At 37.7% G+C, this 21,656-nt stretch overlaps 1 protein-coding gene across 1 annotated transcript in view; it reads left to right on the top strand.

Moving 5' to 3' along the window:
- Window positions 1-21,656, top strand: part of LOC126195254 (uncharacterized) — a 273,114-nt gene that overhangs the window by 190,262 nt on the left and 61,196 nt on the right. The window contains exon 8 of the mRNA XM_049933780.1: window positions 1,421-1,566. Coding sequence (XP_049789737.1) covers window positions 1,421-1,566 — 146 coding nt within the window. The remainder of the gene's footprint in view (window positions 1-1,420; window positions 1,567-21,656) is intronic.

Here is a 21,656-nt window from a genome sequence, read left to right on the forward strand (position 1 = left end):
TCTCCCAGTACCTACTGCAACCTACATCCTTCTGAATCTGTTTAGTGTATTCCTCTCTTGGTGTCCCTCTACGATTTTTACCCTTGATGCTGCCCTCCAATACTAAATTGGGGATCCCTTGATGCCTCAGAATATGCCCTACCAACTGATTCCTTCTTCTAGTCAAGTTGTACCACAAACTTCTCTTCTCCCCAAATCTATTCAATACCTCCTCATTAGTTTGTGATCTACCCATCTAATCTTCAGCATTCTTCTGTAGCACCACATTTCAAAAGCTTCTATTCTCTTCTTGTCTAAACTATTTATTGTCCACATTTCACTTCCATACATGGCTACACTCCATACAAATACTTTCAGAAAAGGCTTCCTGACACTTAAATCTATACTTGATGTTAACAAATTTCTCTTCTTCAGAAGTGCTTTTCTTGCCGTTGCCAGTCTACATTTTATATCCTCTCTACTTCGACCATCATCAGTTATTTTGCTCCCAAAATAGCAAAACTCATTTACTACTTTAAGTGTCTCATTTCCTAATCTAATTCCCACAGCATCACCCAATTTAATTCGACTACATTCCATTATTCTCGTTTTGCTTTTGTTAACGTTCAACGTTCAAGGTGTCAGGAAGTCGTTTCTGAAAGTATTTGTATGGAGTGTAGCCATGTATGGAAGTGAGACATGGACGATAACTAGTTTGGACAAGAAGAGAATAGAAGCTTTCGAAATGTGGTGCTACAGAAGAATGCTGAAGATAAGGTGGGTAGATCAAGTAACTAATGAGGAGGTATTGAATAGGATTGGGGAGAAGAGAAGTTTGTGGCACAAGTTGACTAGAAGAAGGGATCGGTTGGTAGGACATGTTTTGAGGCATCAAGGGATCACAAATTTAGCATTGGAGGGCAGCGTGGAGGGTAAAAATCGTAGAGGGAGACCAAGAGATCAATACACTAAGCAGATTCAGAAGGATGTAGGTTGCAGTAGGTACTGGGAGATGAAGAAGCTTGCACAGGATAGAGTAGCATGGAGAGCTGCATCAAACCAGTCTCAGGACTGAAGACCACAACAACAACAACAACGTTCAACTTATATCCTCCTTTCAAGACATGGTCCATTCCATTCAGCTGCTTGCACATATAAATTATCCTATGTAGTTTGATAACAGTAAAATTATAGTTACGCGCAAAAACATTTTCTTCTCTTCAATGCTTTCTTTTGTGGAAGCTAGTGTTATGTATATATACATGGTAGGTAGAGAAAGAATAAAATGGACTCTTTGAAATTAACTTTTTTCACCAAGAAGGGATTCCTCTGCAAGCCTGTGTATCTGTAATTTCAAATGTGTACAAATATAAGTAAATAGACCAAGAGCTTTTATGGTTTTTGCAAGAGAGCATGAGTGACATTAACTGTTTCTTTTTAGAATTGATTGACTTCCTTGAATGCTTAGAAGATGGTGAAATTGCTCTGAAAGATGTGTTTGATGAGATGGCAGAGAGTGAAGAACTAGAAGAAAAGAAGAAAACTGAAGATTTGTACACAGTTTTTCATCATATGGCAGAGGAGGAAGTATGTATGCCTGATATGTGATTTCAATTTATACATTTATTAATTCAAAATGCAGCTTAGTAACACATACAAACAGTAATTTAGAGAAAAGGAATCTTTCCCTAACAGCCAAACAATATAAGTCTCTTGATCTTCAATTAGACACATAAATTAAATGCAGTTGAGTCTGCAGCTTTTGATGCTTCACCTTCTGTTGAATACTCATACTTTTTTCTCTCTTCCACATTGTCCTGGTGCACAAACTATTTATAAGTTTTCAAAAAACTTACAGGAAAGCAGTCAGGTGACATCTTTGACAACTGCTGATATTTTGACGACAGGAAAGCAGTCAGGTGATGTCTTTGACAACTGCTGATATTTTGACAGGTGAACACCCTATCAAAACCAAGGACTATAATATGGCATATGCAAAAACACACACACACACACACACACACACACACACACACACACACACACACACACACACACACATTGCAAACAACTAGTGCCATCACACAATCAAAGATGACCAATGACAGAAATTATTCACAGAGAACATTACTTACCAGTTTCAGCAAGTATCATTAAATTTATCCCTTTGTTCTTTGACCAGAGAGAGAGAGAGAGAGAGAGAGAGAGAGAGAGAGAGAGAGAGAAGGATTCCAAGCAGAATTTAAGCAAAAACCACCATTTCCATTTTACTGTCACTTGGTAATGTAATGACAACTGTTTCCTTAATAACAATATCCCAGTCATTGGATGACTGCCAGAATTTCTGTGTTGTATTCCATGGGATGACTGGTACCTTAATGTATTTGTTAATGATATAGGTGTTGCGGAGGACGAAAAGAAAATATTGTATGCTGATGACATGACAATACTAAATAGTGACCAAAATATGGAACAGCTTGAGAGAAGAGCATACATATCTGCAAATGTCACAGCTCAATGGCTGTTGGAAAATAAACTGGTTATAAATCTAAAAAAGACTATGTATGCAGTGTTTAAAAACAAGGAAAAGGCTGTAGACATGGATTTAGAGGTTGATGGAACAAGGCTGGAAGAAGTAGTATCTGCTAGATTTTTAGGTATTCGTGTCTAGGCGCGCAGTCCGGAACCGCGCGACTGCTACAGTCACAGGTTCGAATCCTGCCTCGGGCATGGATGTGTGTGATGTCCTTAGGTTAGTTAGGTTTAACTAGTTCTAAGTTCTAGGGGACTGATGACCTAAGATGTTAAGTCCCATAGTGCTCAGAGCCATTTTTGTATTCTTGTGGATAATGACCAGAAATGGAAAAAACATATTAATAATGTTTGTAAGAAACTGAGCTCTGTCATATTCTTAGTGATGCAGCTATCACAGTATTCAGACAAGAACCTTCTGTGTACAGTGTATCATGGACTTTTCAAACCATACTTACAGTATGGAGTGACTGTGTGGGGAAACTCAAACAAACAAGAGACAAAACGAGTGTTCACATTACAAAAAAAAAGCAATTTGGACCATTTTAAGAAGAAAGACCTCTGAAACATGCAGAAACTGTTTCAATAATTTAGGTATCTTAACTTTTTCATCATTGTATACATACAAAACAATAATGTACATCACAAAAGGTAGCGAGGACTGGATTACAAATGCTAGTGTACACACCCACAATACAAGAAAGAAGAATGAAGTACGGAGCATACCCCACCGACTGGCAATGCTAGAAAAAGGACCCCAGTACTCTGGTATCAGACCACTAAGAAGTCTGCCCAAAAACCTGCAAGATAGTGTACTTCATAATGACTTTCCAAAGAAATTAAAGACTATCTCATTGAAAAAGAGTTTTACAGTGTTGCAGAATACTTATGCCATTAAATTTGTATATATTGTTACTCATTATCAGTGATGTAAAAATGTAAGCTAAAGGTGTAGAAAAATAAGTGATAAAGAACGTTAATACTTTGACGTGTCCTATATTACACGTACATTTACTGTACACAATGTAATCTTACAGGATCAAATAAAATTCAATTCAATTCAATTCAACCAAGGCAACCTGCAATAGCAAATTCACTCAGCTGTTGCGAGCACGTGTGAGGCTTGCACTCTATATGCTGGTCCACTGCAGTCCTGATGGTCTCACACACACACACTCACACACACACAGTCGTGATGACCAGTGATACTCAAAACAGAGTTGAGCATGAGTTTGCCCACAATTCAAATTCAAATTGCTCTGAGCACTATGGGACTTAACATCTAAGGTCATCAGTCCCCTAGAACTTAGAACTACTTAAACCTAACTAACCTAAGTACATCACACACATCCATGCCCGAGGCAGGATTCGAACCTGTGACTGTAGCAGTCGCGCGGTTCCAGACTGAAGCGCCTAGAATTGCTCAGCCACACCGGCTGGCCCACAATTCAAGTTCCAATCAGATACAATATTGCAGTACTCAGGATAAATACAGGTAAACTGACTCATAATTAGCTTTGAATGATGAGATAATCCAGTAGCTTGAGAACAAAAATCAACTGTGAAAGCAGATAAGTAGACATCTTGTTATATTGTCTAATTGGATAAGTAAAAAAAAAAAATATAATCACCAAGCGGCAGCAAAACACACACATAAAAGACTGTTGTGACTGGCAAGCCTACTGAGGCATAAGCTCCTTCTTCAGGCAGAAGGGTTGAAAGGGAAGGAAGAAGGGTGAAGGAAAAAGACTGCAGAGGTCTAAGAAAAGGGGTAGATTTTGGGAAAGTCATCCAGAACCATTGGTCAGGGGAGACATACCGTACGGGATGAGAAGGAAAGACTGAGTGTTAGGGACTGCCCTGAGAACTTAAAGGTGGAAGACAGTGTAATATGCAAGACAGAGATTACTACTGAAACTTCGTGCAGGATTTAATAAGAGTGAGAAGCTAACTGCATTGCACGTAACAGAGGTGTGAGAGGGCCATGAAAAATAGACGGGGAAGACAATGAAATATGTATAAAACTAAAACGGAGTAAGCAAAGAGTTGATACAGTGAAGGAAAGGTGAGGCAGAAGAAATTAATGTAAGTTAAGGCGAGAACCAAGGACATGTTGTAGTGCCAGTTCCCACCTGCAGAGTTCTGAGAAACTGGTGTCAGGGGGAAGAATACAGATGGCTCCAAAAGCTTGCCAATCACAGCAGTCTTTTGTGAGTGTTCTGCTGCCGCTTGGTGACTAGATTCTTTATCTATCTCATTAAATAATCTTATCAATAATTGATTATTTTCGTTGTTATATAAGCACATGTGGCCATTATTCCGTCTTATTTAACCCTCTTGTCAGTCTTTGTTGTCGTCTGTCTTGTTCAAACTGTCGTCTGTTTTCTATATAATGTGCTATTCCATTCGTTTATTTATTTGTGTCAGCGAGGTTAATCAGCACTTTGCCCCTACATCCTTTCTAATACTGTTTTCTGTGCTCATAGACGTGTCCATTTGAATTTTCATTTTTATATGCATATAACAATTCCATTGTAATTTACGGATTTGCATACAGCAATTTACAGTTCATTACACTGGATGGCCTTCTCCCGATCCCACTTATCTTGTTTATACGCAATTCTTTCACGTTTTTGTGCTTTTGTTTTCCGGCAAGTCGCTCTGATCGACTTTTATTGCCGTCTCTTACGTTACTTTATTTGCCAAGCTAAGTAGTTTACATTTTCTCCTATGACATTCTCTTTCTCTTTACTCAGTATCTAAAATTTCGTCTGTTTCCACGACTTTCCCGATGGATTTTTTCCTTTTATCATTTTTCGAATCAATATAGATCGTGCACTCATTACCTCCTATCAACGACTTCCGTACGAATTATTCTAAATTTTCCGACTTTTTTCGTTGCTTTTCTTCCGTTTTTCTATCTTTTCTATGCTCTGCTTAGGAGAAAGTAGGGGAAACGTGCGCACCTAAGCGGAACCTTTTAAAAAAAAAATTGACTTCGATAAATAAAGTTTATTTTATATCAAAAGTTAGAGCAACTATTCTAGTATCTATAAAAAATTAAGATAACCCAAAATATTCAAAAATAAACACACCAAAAACAAAATACCAAGACACTACCTAAACGCATGGTTTCCCGAATGTTGGGGAAATATGCGTATCGGGTTGGGTAATTGTGTGCATGGTATAAGAATTGATACGCAGTAAGACCTGAACAGGAAAAAAAACAATACAAGGGTTGTCCCAAAGATTATATTGATAAGGCACATATTATGTTAGGTTAAACATATGTCTTAATAAAATTTTACATAATTTTACATAATTCAGGACTATTCTCCTATACAGGCTCCCAGGTAGATGCTATTTTTCTTGACTTCCGGAAGGCGTTCGATACAGTTCCACACTGTCGCCTGATAAACAAAGTAAGAGCCTACAGAATATCAGACCAGCTGTGTGGCTGGATTGAAGAGTTTTTAGTAAACAGAACACAGCATGTTGTTATCAATGGAGAGACGTCTACAGACGTTTAAAGTAACCTCTGGCGTGCCACAGGGGAGTGTTATGGGACCATTGCTTTTCACAATATATATAAATGACCTAGTAGATAGTGTTGGAAGTTCCATGCGGCTTTTCGTGGATGATGCTGTAGTATACAGAGAAGTTGCAGCATTAGAAAATTGTAGCGAAATGCAGGAAGATCTGCAGCGGATACGCACTTGGTGCAGGGAGTGGCAACTGACCCTTAACATAGACAAATGTAATGTATTGCGAATACTTAGAAAGAAGGATCCTTTATTGTATGATTATATGATAGTGGAACAAACACTGGTAGCAGTTACTTCTGTAAAATATCTGGGAGTATGCGTGCGGAACGATTTGAAGTGGAATGATCATATAAAATTAATTGTTGGTAAGGCGGGTACCAGGTTGAGATTCATTGGGAGAGTGCTTAGAAAATGTAGTCCATCAACAAAGGAGGTGGCTTACAAAATACTCGTTCGACCTATACTTGAGTATTGCTCATCAGTGTGGGATCCGTACCAGATCGGGTTGACGGAGGAGATAGAGAAGATCCAAAGAAGAGCGGCGCGTTTTGTCACAGGGTTTTTTGGTAACCGTGATAGCGTTACGGAGATGTTTAACAAACTCAAGTGGCAGACTCTGCAAGAGAGGCGCTCTGCATCGCGGTGTAGCTTGCTCACCAGGTTTCGAGAGGGTGCGTTTCTGGATGAGGTATCGAATATCTTGCTTCCCCCTACTTACACCTCCAGAGGAGATCACGAATGTAAAATTAGAGAGATTAGAGCACGCACGGAGGCTTTCAGACAGTCGTTCTTCCCGCGAACCATACGCGACTGGAACAGGAAAGGGAGGTAATGACAGTGGCACGTAAAGTGCCCTCCACCACACACCGTTGGGTGGCTTGCGGAGTATAAATGTAGATGTGGATCATTGTATATCATAAAATGGATGCTCAATAAATGAATGAATGAATGAATGAATGAATGAATTGGTTTTCAAATGAAATGCAGAGTTTTCTTTGACGTTAGGGGCCTACAGATTTAACAAGTTAGATAAGTCCTTCACTGCACATATCACATATAAAATCTTTAGCAGAATCATTTGCAGTACAAGCTGCATGGTACCATCTTCTGCACAAAGTACACCTGTACCACAGTTCCCTGTCTTTACCATAATCTCCACAAAGTCTGCAAATCTTGTCATCATCTCCTTGAAGTGCGTCAGGGTCAAACAGCTCCATGTCATTATTATCGGACTCATCATCATTACACAGTGGATCTTCATCAACATCTGAATTGTATGATTCTTCTTCAATCATGTTCTTTTTGTTTACCTTCTTTTGTAAGTTTTTCTTGCCAAAAGTCTGATTATACCTTTTCTTGTTTCGAAGTCTCTTCTTATCCATACTTTCTTTTGCATTAGGCTTAGGCCTATTGCAGAGATTAAGCTTTCTAGCAACTTTTATGTTTTTATTGGCAATTCTTTGCTGTTTCACCTCTTCTTTTTCCCTTTTCTTTTCTATATCCAACTGAAGCCTTATTTTCATGGGTGTGCTAGTTAGTACTTCAGAGTGCTGCTTTTCATGGGCTTTCTTGTTTTAACCTCAGTAGGCTTAGGCCCACCAGATTTCTTCTTTAGGTCAAAAGCTGGTAGATAAGTCATAAACTCCTTATGGCTTTCAGTAAAACCTCCCATGGACGCTGAGGAAGTAGGATCATCAAATAGCCCCACAGATGGACTTGTAGCAGTAGATGGGGTCTTATGTACTGCGGATGTTGAAGGACTGTCACAATCTGTGGCTGCTTCCACTCTTAGCTCATCTAGTTTTTGAGCTGGGGCAAAATCAAGTTCCGAAAACTATTTGGGGTTGTATGGGTGAATACCAGCTGCATGGAAGCCAGATAAGGCATTTGACAATGTAGCAACTTTAAGAAAAGCATTCTTCACAAGTTCAGCAACTTCGTACTCAGTAATTCTCTGGTGCCATGTTCATATCATGAAAAGGTCATATTCTCTAGAATGAGCATTTTTCAGGGGGCCAAAAAAGGTTAGGTCCAAGGGCTGTAGGCAGTGGGACATGTGCAGTGGCAGGAGACCATGTGGGTGTGGTTTTCTTTACAAAACTTGTAAGACTCAATGGAAATGTGGCTGTTGTGGTTGTCCAGTATGAGGAGCACTGGTTCATCAGATGTTAGGCAAGTATGCTTTTTAAAATGAAGAAGCCACTCATTGAATAGTTCTGTATTGGTCCACCCATTGTTGGAACAACAGTAAATGGCCCCATCTGGTCCATTTTTCTGAATTTTGCACTCATTCGTTTTCTTAGATAAATCATCATAGGAGTTATGAAATGACCATCAGCGCTCATACAAAACACACCAGTGATGGTCCTTCCCCTCTCAGCAGAAGTTGCAGTGCCTACCCTCTTTGAACCTTTGGTAGCAAACACTTCAGAACACTTTTTTTGTACAACGGTTATGCCAGTTTCATTTTGGTTGTACATTCTTGTGAGATCAATATTCAGTTTTTCTTTTAAAGTTAGCAGATTGTCAAAAAATCAAGTAACTTCTTCCTTGCTGAAAACATTGATTCTATTCACACTAGTATATCCCAGCTGCTGCAGTGTGGTGGTCAGGTGGCACTTAAGAAAACTGTATATCCAATCTTTGCCGGCTAAGCCACTCTCTTTGTTGAAATTGTGGTTAATACTATTCTTCTCAACATAGTCATATGCCAATTTCCGCAAGCCTTTAGGTGTTAGGCCGTAGAACAAGTTGCAAAGAAGGACGATAAAATCAACCATTTCTTGCTCAACACTTTCTAGAATAATATACTTACGCCCCAAAGTTGTCTGTGTTACCTCATTAATGGGCTTCACAAGGTATTCTCATATTGTTGATTCCAGTATTTTGAAGCTCCTACTGACTTCTCTGATTTTCCTCCCATCTGTTCTTACTGCATGTATTGCTTGTTTAAGCATGTCTACAGTATAACTGTACTGCTCTGTTTTGCGTATGTACTTTCTAGGTATCAAAAAAAAAAAAAAAAAAAAAAAAGAACTGTTGGTGGCCTGCTGGTATTTAACTACATGAGGGGGAAATGTGCGCATCGGTGTGCACCTTTACCCCATAGTGTCTTGGAAATAAATTTTGGCCACAATTTTCTTAAAACTAATTACAACCAAACAGGACTCACATCAAAACATACCCATAACATATAGGCTTTAACTATATCACAAGTAAATTTAGTCAATGTAATAAATAGAGACTCACTGTCTTAAATCCTAAGGACTGCAAATTAGATCACAACGCCATGTTTCACCATTTGCAAACTCACTGAATGCGAGACTGTAAGGGCAGCGTAGCGACCAGATGAAAGTAGTTCACTAACCTGCTGCTTGGTGTAGCGCTGGATCTGACATTCTGGTTCTTGAAACATGCTTCTCCCTTGGAGTTACTCCAAAAGGCCTATCACTGAAAGTCCCTTTTCCTGTGTGTAATCCTACCCTACACCAGGCTCTTTTACATTTTCAAATACAGCAATCTCTTGCTCTTAACTGCCTAATCTGTGACCTATGTGCCTCATCAGCAAATTTCCACTCTACCAGGCTTCTCTCTTTCTACAAAATCGTGCAGTTATCTGCCGCTCATGTTTCCTTGAATGGTATCATCCGCCAAGCCAACTTCAAACTGCAACAACATGCCAGACTTCACCTCAAAAAGCTATCCCACCTTCTTCTAAACTACCTAAACAGTGGTATTTCCTTTCCTGTCCCTTTGCAGCTCCTTAAACAGCCACAACATCCTCTTGCAGAACATGCTCTACAACATGACATTCATGACCTCGGCACCTGTTCCATCACACTCAACATCTGGATTCTTTCCCCAGACACCAGTTTCTCAGAAATCGGCAGGTGGGAACTAGCACTGCAACATGTTCTTGTTTCTCACCACCCACCTTGCCTTAATTTATATTAATTTATTCTGTCTCACCTTTTCCTCACTGTAACTACTCTTTGCTTCACTGTCTTTTAGTTTTCTACATCTTTCATTGTCTATCCCATCCATTTTTCACTGCTCTCATGCACCTCTGTTATGTACAATATACTTAGCTTCTCACTCTTATTAACTCATGTATGAAGTTTTAGTAGTAATCTCTGTCTTGCATATTACTCTTTCTTCCACCTCTAAGCTCTCAGGTTTTCAAATCTCATCCGATGCAGTCCCCAACAATCCGTCTTTCCATCCCATACGGTAAGTCTCCCTTAACCCATAGTTCTGGGTGACTTTCCCAAAATCTACCCCTCTTTCTAGACCTCTCTAGTCCTTTTCCTTCACCCTTTGTCCTTCACCTTCAGCCCTTCTGCCTGAAGGAGGAGCCACTGGCTCCAAAAGCTTTTCAATCACAACAGTCTTTTATGCGTGTGTTCTGCTGCCACTTGGTAAATAGATTTTTTATCCATCCAATGAAATAATTTTATTAATAATTGATAGTTTGCATTGTCATTTTGTCTATATTAGTAAATGTCTTCCACAGTATTTGCTAATTGTCCATACAAACTGATCTACATACATAAAAGCCTAGAAGATTCATTTGCTACTGATAAAAAAGTACATACTGACTTAAAGTTACATAATGTATTGGGAAGTCATTCCCCCTACTTGATAAAGCATATATTTATGTGAAATAACACTGTCTTTGGCAGTTTTGGCTAACAATTTACAAATGTCAGTCACAACACTGATGAAGTTGACAGATGCTTGAGTACATTACTCAGCACCTGTGATCTCTTGTAAGTCGGTTAGCCAAGCAAGGTACAGCCATACAGCAGTGTGGGGAGTAAATCTGCCCACATCTTTCAGTTTCCTCTCTAGAGTTCTCATCACACGCTCCAACTGATAGGTAACTTCCTGGCTAGCATTCACATCAAATCCTGAAACACTTGATAATATTCTTCTTGGGTGTGCAGCCGGATCATAACGTCATCTTGACACAATATTTCCGTGGTCCAACTGGCCACCATCTTCAGGTGAGAGTGCTGGTACACAATCTCGCCTGAACTAACTTCTCAGCACAAGCAGCAGCCCTTATATAGGCTGCAGAAGGCCCACAATGTGTGTGCGAGAAGGTGCCGTAACTGCCCTCTAGCACAAGTAAACATACCGCGCCACCAGTGGTGGAACCAGGCGAAATCGAGATATCACTATCAAAAATTAAAAATTATTCCAATGATTGAAACACAGACCATTGTTTTTTAATGCCTGATAACTCCACATTCCAAGTCTTACTTAAAAGGTAACCCTTGTCTCTATTAATAAGATTATCAGACAAATGAATCTCTATGGATTCATTTAAAACACAGTCCCAATAGCGAGATGCAGGGGCAACCATTTGTGTCTCGTCATACAGCATTCTAAGTCCCTCAGTGAGACAGTGTTCCACCACTGCAGATTTCTTAGGCTGAAGCAACCGTGTGTGCCACTGGTGCTCAACACATCGGTCCTGAATGGTCCAGATTGTCTGACCAATATAAACCTTCCCACAGTGCCAAGGGATCTTGTACACACAGGGCTTCCTCAAACCCAAGTCATTCTTCAACAGAGCCAAGAAGCGCTATAATTTGGCTGGCAGATGAAAAATACTTTTGATATGATATCTTTTTAGAATTCTTCCTATCTTCGAGGAAATGCTCAGAGCAAAAAGTAGAAAAGCCACTGATTTGCAGGTATCTTCTGGTGGTTCAGGCAAAGGTCCAAACTGGAAAGTACAATGGATCTGTTTATCTGTAAGCCATTCTGCTTGAACACAGCCTTAAAATGGTCCAATTCTTGTGTCAAGCTTTCTCCATCTGAAATGGCATAAGCTCTTCTCGCCAACATCCGCAGGACCCCCATATGCTGGAATGATGAATGACAGCTAGACGCATTCAGGTAATGGTCCGTGTGCATAGGCTTTCCATAAATACTGTGTTCCAGAACACCAGAACATACAGAACATACACCAGAACATACAGAAACAGAAGCTTTCCATCACTTTCCACCTCCATGGTAAATGTGATGCTAGGGTGCAGGGAATTAAAATGATCTAGGAGGCAGTCTAGAGCTTCTCTCCTGAGGACAAACAATAAATCTATCATCAATGTACGTCCAGAAACAGGTTGGTTTTAAAGACGCTGTCTTCAGTGCCATGTCCTCAAAATCCCCCATAAAAATACTGGTGACTACTGGGGACAATGGGCTCTCCATAGCCACTCCATCAGTCTGTTCAAAATATTTGTCATTGAATAAAAAGTAAGTCAGCATCAGCACATGGTGGCAAAGCTTGGTTGTTTCCTCATACAGTTTCTCACCAATTAATTGCAAGGATTCTTCCAGAGGAACCTGGGTAAAAACTGACACAACATCAAAACTCACAACCAAATCCCAGGGAGTAAGAGACAAGGACTTCAATCTCTGAATAAACACCATAGAGTTGGGAATGTGATGTTCACTTTTACTGATGTGAGGGCCAAGAACAGATGCTAAATACTTGGTTAGCTTGTAGATAGGAGCACCCAAATTACTCACGGTCGGACGAAGTGGGAACCCTTGATTATGAACCTTGGGCAAACCATATAATCTCAGCAGAACGGCAGCACCAGAATGAAGTTTTTTGAGAACATCGTCAGGTAAAGAACTCTTCTTCAGCAGTGAAAGTGTCTTCCATTTTATCTGTTCAGTTGGGTTGTCCTGCAATCTTTGGCATGCTCAGTCCTCAAGTAAGTGATCCATCTTTCCCAGATAGTCATCACAAAGAACCATTGCATTGCCTTTGTCTGCTGGTAGAATTATCAGATCTTTGTCTTCTCTAATGGACCGGACTGCTGCCCTTTCGAGAGAGGAGATGTTACTCCGTGGAGGTGGCACTCGACGTAATGTGTGTGAGACCTCTTGCCTAATCTCTTCAGCTTGGTCCTGAGAAAAGCTAGACACCGCTTGTTTGACTGTGCAGATGAATTCAGTGATAGGCACATTCCTCAGTGTAGGGGCAAAATTCAGGTCTTTCTCCTACACTGACAGTGTGGCATTGTCCAGTTCTTTGCTTGTGAGGTTAATCACCGTCCTTCGACGGGTGTCGTCATCAGATATCATGGGTTGAGAACAAAGCCACTGAAACTTCAAAGAATGTTTCATGATGGCACTCCTATGCATCCAAGAACTATCCATGCATTCCCAGGATTCCCAGGATGCATCCGACAGCAGTGGCGGCGGGGTATGTTTACTTGCGCTAGAGGGCAGTTATGGCACCTCCTCGTGCTCTCATTGTAGGCCTTCTGCGGCCTATATAGGGGCCGCCGCTTGTGCTGAGAAGTCAGTTCTGGTGAGATTGTGTACCAGCACTCTCAACTGAAGATGGTGGCCAGTTGGACCGTGGAATATTGTGTCAAGATGACGTTATGATCCAGCTGCACACCCAAGAAGAATATTATCAATTATTGTGCCGGATAAGCCTTCATAATCAGTCCTGAAACACTGTTTTGTGCTTTAAATATACAGCCCAATACCATCTTCACATCTCACAACATAAGCTCTCCATACTTATATTCCAAAAGCAATTATGTAGGATTTATATCAGATAACATTAAAATGTGCTCACTTAAGAAACATTAATAAACAGAGTTAAATGCAATGAAAAAATGAACTAACAAGGTGATACGCACAAATACACTAAGATATTATTCTTAAATTTTACAGTACAAATTATGAACATTGTACCATTATGGATCATGTCTGTATGCTTTCAGTTCAGTGATATTGTATAATACAAACAACTTTTTAGGTCTAGGATACACAAGCCTTTATGAATTACAATGTGGATTTTCAAGCATTTCAAATTGTCCAATATAAATATCGAAAAGCTTCTTTATCTCAGATGTCAACGCTTCAGATTTCTCTTTGGCTTTCACCAACACAAGATCTCCTACCTCAAACTTAGAAAACATGCCTTTACCATCATGTCTCTGCTTTCTCCTATCCCCCTGTTTTTTTATCACCTCCCTGACACACTCTTCCCTCTCTTGGGGTGAAAAAATTTTACATGGTAGAAACTCAACATCCTCAGAAATTAAGTTAGCTGTCTGTGATTAAACATGATTTCAAATGGTGAAAAACCTGTTGAAGCAGTTCATAATATCCTCAAAATCACTGACATAATCTATCCAGCTTGTGATTCTTACTACAATATGTTATAAACAGTCTCCCAATCTCTCTCATATATCTTTCTGCAGGGTTACTCGAAGGATGGTACACTGAGGTTAGAATATGCCTTATTCTTGTGTGATCAACAAAATATTTCTGAGGTTGTGACGTAAACTGAGAACCATTATCAGATAAAATTGTTTTAGGAATACCCACATGATGAAAATATGTGTTTTGAACTTAGAGATGATTTGCTTACTGGTAGCTTTCTTAAGAGGAAACAGTTTTATGAACTTTGAGAATCAGCCACCACAAAAACATAACAAAATCCATTCCTAGACTTAGGCAAAGGTCCATAAACATCCACAGACCCCAGATCTAGGTCACAATTAGGCAGTATGTTTTGCGTTTGTCCTCTATTTGTTTGTTTACTTACCTTCACTCTTTGACATCTGTCACAGCTGACAACCTTTTTCTGGACTCTCCTTCCTGTGTTATAAAAATAGATGTTTTCTTGAATCTTTTGTGTACATTTGGTTGATCCACAATGACCAAAACTCTCATGTGTATAAGTAATTAAAGTATCAACACATTGTTCTGGCCAACATAGTTCCCAATCCTCTGAGTCAGTCTTATGTCTCTTGAATAAAATACCGTCGTGTGTATGTTATAATGTTTCTCTGTCTTTCCTCCTTCTTTCTTACCCAACATGCTCTTAACCAATTTACAAGTCTGATCATGAGTTCGATAGCTGCAGATGTCTTTGCAGATTTTCAAGATCTCGTTTTTCTCTTTCACACTTCTCAAGTATATAATTTTAAACACTTTCAGTCCCTAAAGGTAGCCTAGACAAAGCATCAGCAACTACATTGTCTGTGCCCTTAATGTATCTGATTTCATAACTAAACTGCAATAAAAAAAGTCCAATGAGGAATTCTGTTATGGTGCAGCTTACACACATGAAGATAATGTAATGCTTTGTGATCAATATAGATGATGACTTTGTGACCTAGCAGATAATTTTTAAACTTGTTGAACACCCAATGTGCAGCCAAAAGTTCTTTCTCAATTACAGTGTATGTCTTTTCATGTTTCTGCAATACTCTACTAGCAAATGCAAGAGATCTATGTTCAAGAACACCATCAACTTCAACCTTCTGAAATAAATGAACACCCAAACCAATGTCACTACTGTCTGTCATAATGAAAAAATCAAGAGACAAATCTGGTCTGAACAATATCTGACTTTGACACAACTGTCCTTTGATCTCAGTGAAAGCATCATGACACTCCTGATACCAATCCCAAATGGTATTCTTTTTCCAAAGTTCTCGTAAGCATGGAAAATTCAAGCCTGGCTGCTACAAAAATTTTATAAAATGATTTAAGCTGTTTTTTATTGGAAGGAGTAGGAAAATTAGTAATAACATCACGTTTCTCTTCATCAGCTGCAATTACTTTCTCAGATATAGCATGTCCTAAAAATTTAACTTCATCCACACCAAATTTACACTTATGTATTTTCAAACTCATACCTCCTGATTCTAATTTTGAAAATGCATCTCTTAACAGACTCAAACGTTTTTCCCAAGTCTTTACAGTGACCAGAATTTCATCAACATACACAAATCATTTTGAATTCACTTCATATCCCAAGACAGAATCCAGAGCTCTTATGAATTCAGCAACAGATACAAGTAGCCCAAATGTCATCACACAGGACTGAAAACACTTACCTCCATACAGTAATGATGTATACTTTCTAGAATTAATTTATAGTGGGATTTTGTGAAATCCAGAGGTCAAGTCCAAACTACTCATGTATTTAACATAATCAAATTTGTGTAACAGTTCGTCTATGTTATGAGGATCTTCATTCTCTCTGATACAAAATTTATCAAAATGTCTAGAGGCCAACATTTCTCACTCCACCATTTCTCTTACTTACCACGACCAAAGGATTATTGTTAGCACTATTACTTTTCTCAATTACACCCCACATTTCCATCTTTTGAATTTCTTTCTCTACATCTTTCCTTTCAAAATGGTATATTATATGGCTTGAGAAAGGAAGGTTTACGATCTCTAAGGTAAAGCATGCACTGGTAGCCTTTCACATTCCCTAGTTTTTCATTAAACTCATTTATTAACTCCAATAACAAATTCCTAAGTTATTGCTTTTGTAGGTCATTAAGAGTCATAGCTCCCCTTACTTTAGAATCTACTACACTTTCAAAATCTTGATCCCCAGTCTCATCAAAATCTATATCATCACTAAACATCTGATACTCACCTTGGTTCACAATGTTTAACAAATAGTTACAACTTTTTGCACAATATAAAATACAGAAGTTAGCTTCCACATAAGTATTACTTTTAGGTTCCAAAGTAAACAATTCTCTAGCATTGCACCCAAACCAAGCCTCAACTTCCAATATCCAATCCATACTAAGAATTATATTTTCTTCCAGACTAGGGATCACTAAGCATTCATGTTCAAAGTTCCCCAGGAATTTAATGACTTTTTTATTAAATCAGTTGAGGAAGTAGGAAGTGCTATAATTAAACCTGAAATCAGATCATCACAGTTACTGTCAAAAAATATTGCTAGGTCATCAACAAACACAAGTACCTTCAATTTTTCTGAGGTCTCACCTGGTTTTGTGTTAAGAATAGTGAAGCAGTTAAAATCATCAGATAGTGTAGACATATATGACCTGTCTTGTAACATGCTTAAGAAAGTAATGGACTGTATAGTGTACCCCCTAACATATTGTATAAACAAGTGTATACTGGAGGGTTTTTTCCCTGATGAGCTTAAACTGTCTAGGGTAGTTCCAGTACATAAAAAAGGAGATAAAAATTCTGTCTCAAGTTACAGGCCAATATCCACAGTCCCAGTTTTCTCAAAAGTTCTAGAATGCATAATTTACCAACAATTATCTGTTTACTTTGATAACATAGGATTAATAAGTGGATCACAGTATGGCTTTAGGAAAAACCTGTCAACCATTGATGCCATAGACAATGTTGTTAAATACATCCATCAAGTATTTGAAGATAAATGCTTTGCCCAAGTGACTTTTTGTGACCTAAGCAAAGCCTTTGACTGTGTAGAACATACACTACTACTCGAAAAAATGGACTTTTACGTTGTTAAAGGTAACAGCCTTAAGCTATTAAGATCATATTTACAAAACCGTAAGCAAGCCGTCTGTGTTAGGAAAGAAATGTCCAGTATAGAACAAGTTGAGGTACGTGTTCCGCAGGGATCCGTGCTAGGCCCTTTCCTTTTCCTAATAATGATAAATGACCTGCCACCATTTATCAAATCCAGAACAGTACTCTAAGCTGATGATACAACGTTTCTGAACAGAAGTAATGATCTTAATAGCCTTAAAACGTGTGTTGCAGAGACAATTGAGCAAGCTTCACTCTGGTTTAAAGCAAATGGGTTCTTGCTTAATGAAAGCAAAACCCAGCAGATGGTATTTAGTTTAAAAGACAAGTTTCCATCAGATGATCCTAGTTGTGTTAAATTTTTGGGGGTATATTTGGATGATAAACTTTCTTGGAATCCACATATTAAGTATATTAGCGGTAAATTGTCTAGGGTAATCTATTTGTTAAGGCGATTAATGCACTGTGTATCTAAAAATTATGTTATAGTATCTTACTACTCATTTTTCCAAAGCATCATATCCTATGGCATTATTTTATGGGGAAACTCCACTTGTGTGCATGATATACTATTGCTGCAAAAGAAAGCTATTAGGATAATTACAGGCTCACCATACAAGGCTCATTGTAAACCTTTGTTTACTCAACAAAAAATCATGACAGTAATAAACCTATAAATTTATTATGTTTTAATCTACACAAAAAAGAACTTACCTAAAGTAAAACGCAGGGCAAATATACATTGTTACAGCACTAGGACAAACAGCTCTATCTATACGCCCTACCACAGACTGTCAAAATCAGTTAACAGTTATGAACTTATGGGCCACAAATTATTTAACAAACTTCCACAAGGTATACAAAATTTACCAGAGCAACAATACAAACAAACACTTTATGACTGGTTAGTTGTAAACCCATTCTACAATGTAAAGGATTTCATGACCTGTGATATTAAACTGTAAAGTTCTTAACAATTCTGTCCTTCTATAGCATGTACTGTACTGTATTGTATTACATGTATGACTTTGTCTATTGCTGTAATGGCTTAAAGACAATAAAATTATTATTATTATTATTATTATCTTCTATACTAAATGTTAAAAGTACCTGAGAGTTTATCAATTTGCTTTGCTTAGGTGTCACTTCTAATCTTATCCTCCCACACATCACTGTTAAAATCCTCTGTCTATAAAAGTTTCAAAAGCTTCAAGAGACAAAAGATATACAAAAGAAGAACTTTTTACTTATCTTCACTTTCTCTCCTTGTGGTTGTTGTTTTTGGCTCCCAGTCTTGTGTCTAGGGGTACATTCTTGTGGCTGAAATTTTGATTTAATGTTGTGGGTTCTTGTTGGACTAAATAACTAATGGAGATTTGCCTGTTGCTATGAATATCTTTTTATTTTGTCCCATTCTTATAAATCACACCGACTTTACAATCTCCATTTCAGAAAACTAATTCACATTATTGTTGACAAGATTAGTAAAATAAATGCTTTTCCCTCAGAGGCATGCCCACTACTACCAACATTCTGCGGTATTCACAATATTCCAAAGAGGTTACAAAACAAAATAGTTTACAAAACAAAAGATGAATAATTGCTAAAATATATAGTTATTTTATAAATTTAATAATTCACATTAGATCCAGAATATTCATAATTTCAAATATTTTAAAAAGAAGAGTTATTTTAACTGTTAGTTGTTGTACCACATTAATTTCTTTTTATACATTTTAGCCTGAAATAGGAATACATCATATACAAAATCATATGAAGCTCATTCAGTTAGACAACTGATATAATGTTCACCTATACAAGAATAAATAGTGTACATGGTATTGGTTATTTCTATAACAAAAAGGTAATGTTAGAAGAGGGTGACCCATTACATGAATCTTCTTGAATCTACAAGCTCCTCTTATCTTTACACCTACAATGAGAATTTTCACAAAATTATTACTATACTTAATCTTCTCTCTAAAGTGTCCAGATATAACACAAATTGAGCTACCTGTATCAATCAAACAGCTCCCTTCCCACTGATCAATCTTAATGTAAGAACACCCAAGATCTGAATCATCTTCTCTGTTATAGACAATTCATGTAAAAGATCACTTTCAATTTCATCAAATGCTACATCCACACTGTCTTTATAGGGTTTTATCAACTTTGCTGGTATCATAGAATTCCTTTGGTTATTCATGTTGTCAGCTAAAGATTGAACACAATGAATGGATCCCATAGCAAAAGTAACACCACTTATTACAGAAGGAACACAAAATATATTATTGTCAAAATTATGCTTCTTTCACTGCATTCCACCAATTTGGATACCATACAAATGTTGACTAACCACAGCTAACTTATGTCAGAATGGACATTTATCTATGTTATCATCAATTTGGTGCCAAACAAACTTCAAAAAGTTTTCACTTTTATTCTCTAGGCTCATAAATAACTCATCTTTACTGTTTGGATCATGACTCTGCATGACATTAATGAAAAAACTGTTTTGACTGCTCTGGTGTTCCACAACTCTCACTTACATCATCACTTACATCACATACATTGCTTACCCTATCAGTGTTGTCAACATCATTCACAAATAACTCTGAAACTTCATTATTCTTTAACTCCACAAATAAGTGATACCTATCATCATCATTATCGTCATTGCAATATTCTTCCAAAATTACTCCATCAGCAACATCATTATGAACACAAATCTCATCTTCATAAAAGTCACTTACCTTACCTACATTCATTTGAAACAAGCTACCAGTCTCAGTCTTATCAGCCTCAGTTATTTCACAGCTCTCATTCATATCTACATCAAAAATATCACCTAATTCAGATCCACTGCAGTCATCACCTGATTGACATACATCAATGACATTGCTTTCTGACCAAGAGAAGAAATCTGGTTTGTGATTAGCACCTACATCACTATAATTAAACTTAGTATCCCAAAACTTTTGATCAAAACATAAATGAGAAATCTGATATTCTTCCTGTTCAACTTCAGATACCTGTGCCATATCATTGACAATGTTATTACTGTCAAATTGAGGGGTCCTGTGCTTGTTGCATTTCCTTGCCCCAAATCTGTGGACCTTCACTGAGGCAGACTGCCATTTCCTGAGAAGTTACCTCTATGATTGTTTCTTCTTTTAAATTGCCCATGGTTAATCCCATTATTCCTATTATGCTGATGTACAAAATTTCTTTCTCTGTTACCATTTTCACTGTGTCAGAAGTTACCATTATCTCTATTTCTGTAGTTATTACCATTGTGATATCTATCATTTTGATTATTATGGTACATACTTCTTTCTACTGCCCAATTCTACCTGTCAACATATCGTAAAATCTGCTCAAGGCAATTGTCAGGTCCGTGTACAAGATCCCACTGCAACCTTTCTGGTAATCTTCTTTTATGTGCACCAATCAATGTCATTTCATCAAATTGTTTGTCATGGTGTGTTAATTTCTTAAGCTGATTCGTATGAAACTCTTTCAGAGTAGCGTCCCTAATCCTATAATTTGGACCTTTCAAAAATTCACATTTATTTCTCCTCTGTTCAGCTTCTGACCAAAATTTATTTAAAAAACTCTGCTCAAAACTTTGATATGTTTCCCACTGATTTAAATTTAGATTTACCAGAGACAGAGTTTTGCCTTCAAGTCATCTTTTAGCAAATTTAAGTTTTTGACTGTCACTCATGTCTGACACAAAACTGTCTCTGCAATGGTGCAGAAAATCCACTGGATGTAACTTGTCTGATGGAAAACTTTTGATTGGAGTATTGGACCTTGCTATACCATTGTTTGAATATAGATTTTTGTGGATTCAATTTTCCAGAACTGCTCTATTTTTTGATTGAAAACATGTACATTAGTTACATATTGTTTTGAATATTTAAAATTTTTTGATCTAAACAACTAAAATTTTGATCCATTTTTTCTGCTACAGCCTTCTATTCAACTATGATATCATTAACATTCATTGTCTGTCTGGCAGATTTGGGAATAAACTCATTTTCCAAAACAAGAAATTTATTTTCTAAGGCATCAGTTTTTTTGTTCACACTTTTTAATCCCTCTGACAACCCAATTTTTAGCTCTGAAACCTGATTACTAAGTTGGTCAATTTTATCCTGCAACCTATCCAATTTACTATTATCATCTTTCCTCATTTCCTCTGTTTTTGACAAAATCAACTACAAAATATAATTGTTTGCTGTTTCTTTGCTGATTATGCAT

The sequence above is a fragment of the Schistocerca nitens genome, chromosome 7 (assembly GCF_023898315.1).
Source record: "Schistocerca nitens isolate TAMUIC-IGC-003100 chromosome 7, iqSchNite1.1, whole genome shotgun sequence".
Classification (NCBI taxonomy): domain Eukaryota; kingdom Metazoa; phylum Arthropoda; class Insecta; order Orthoptera; family Acrididae; genus Schistocerca; species Schistocerca nitens.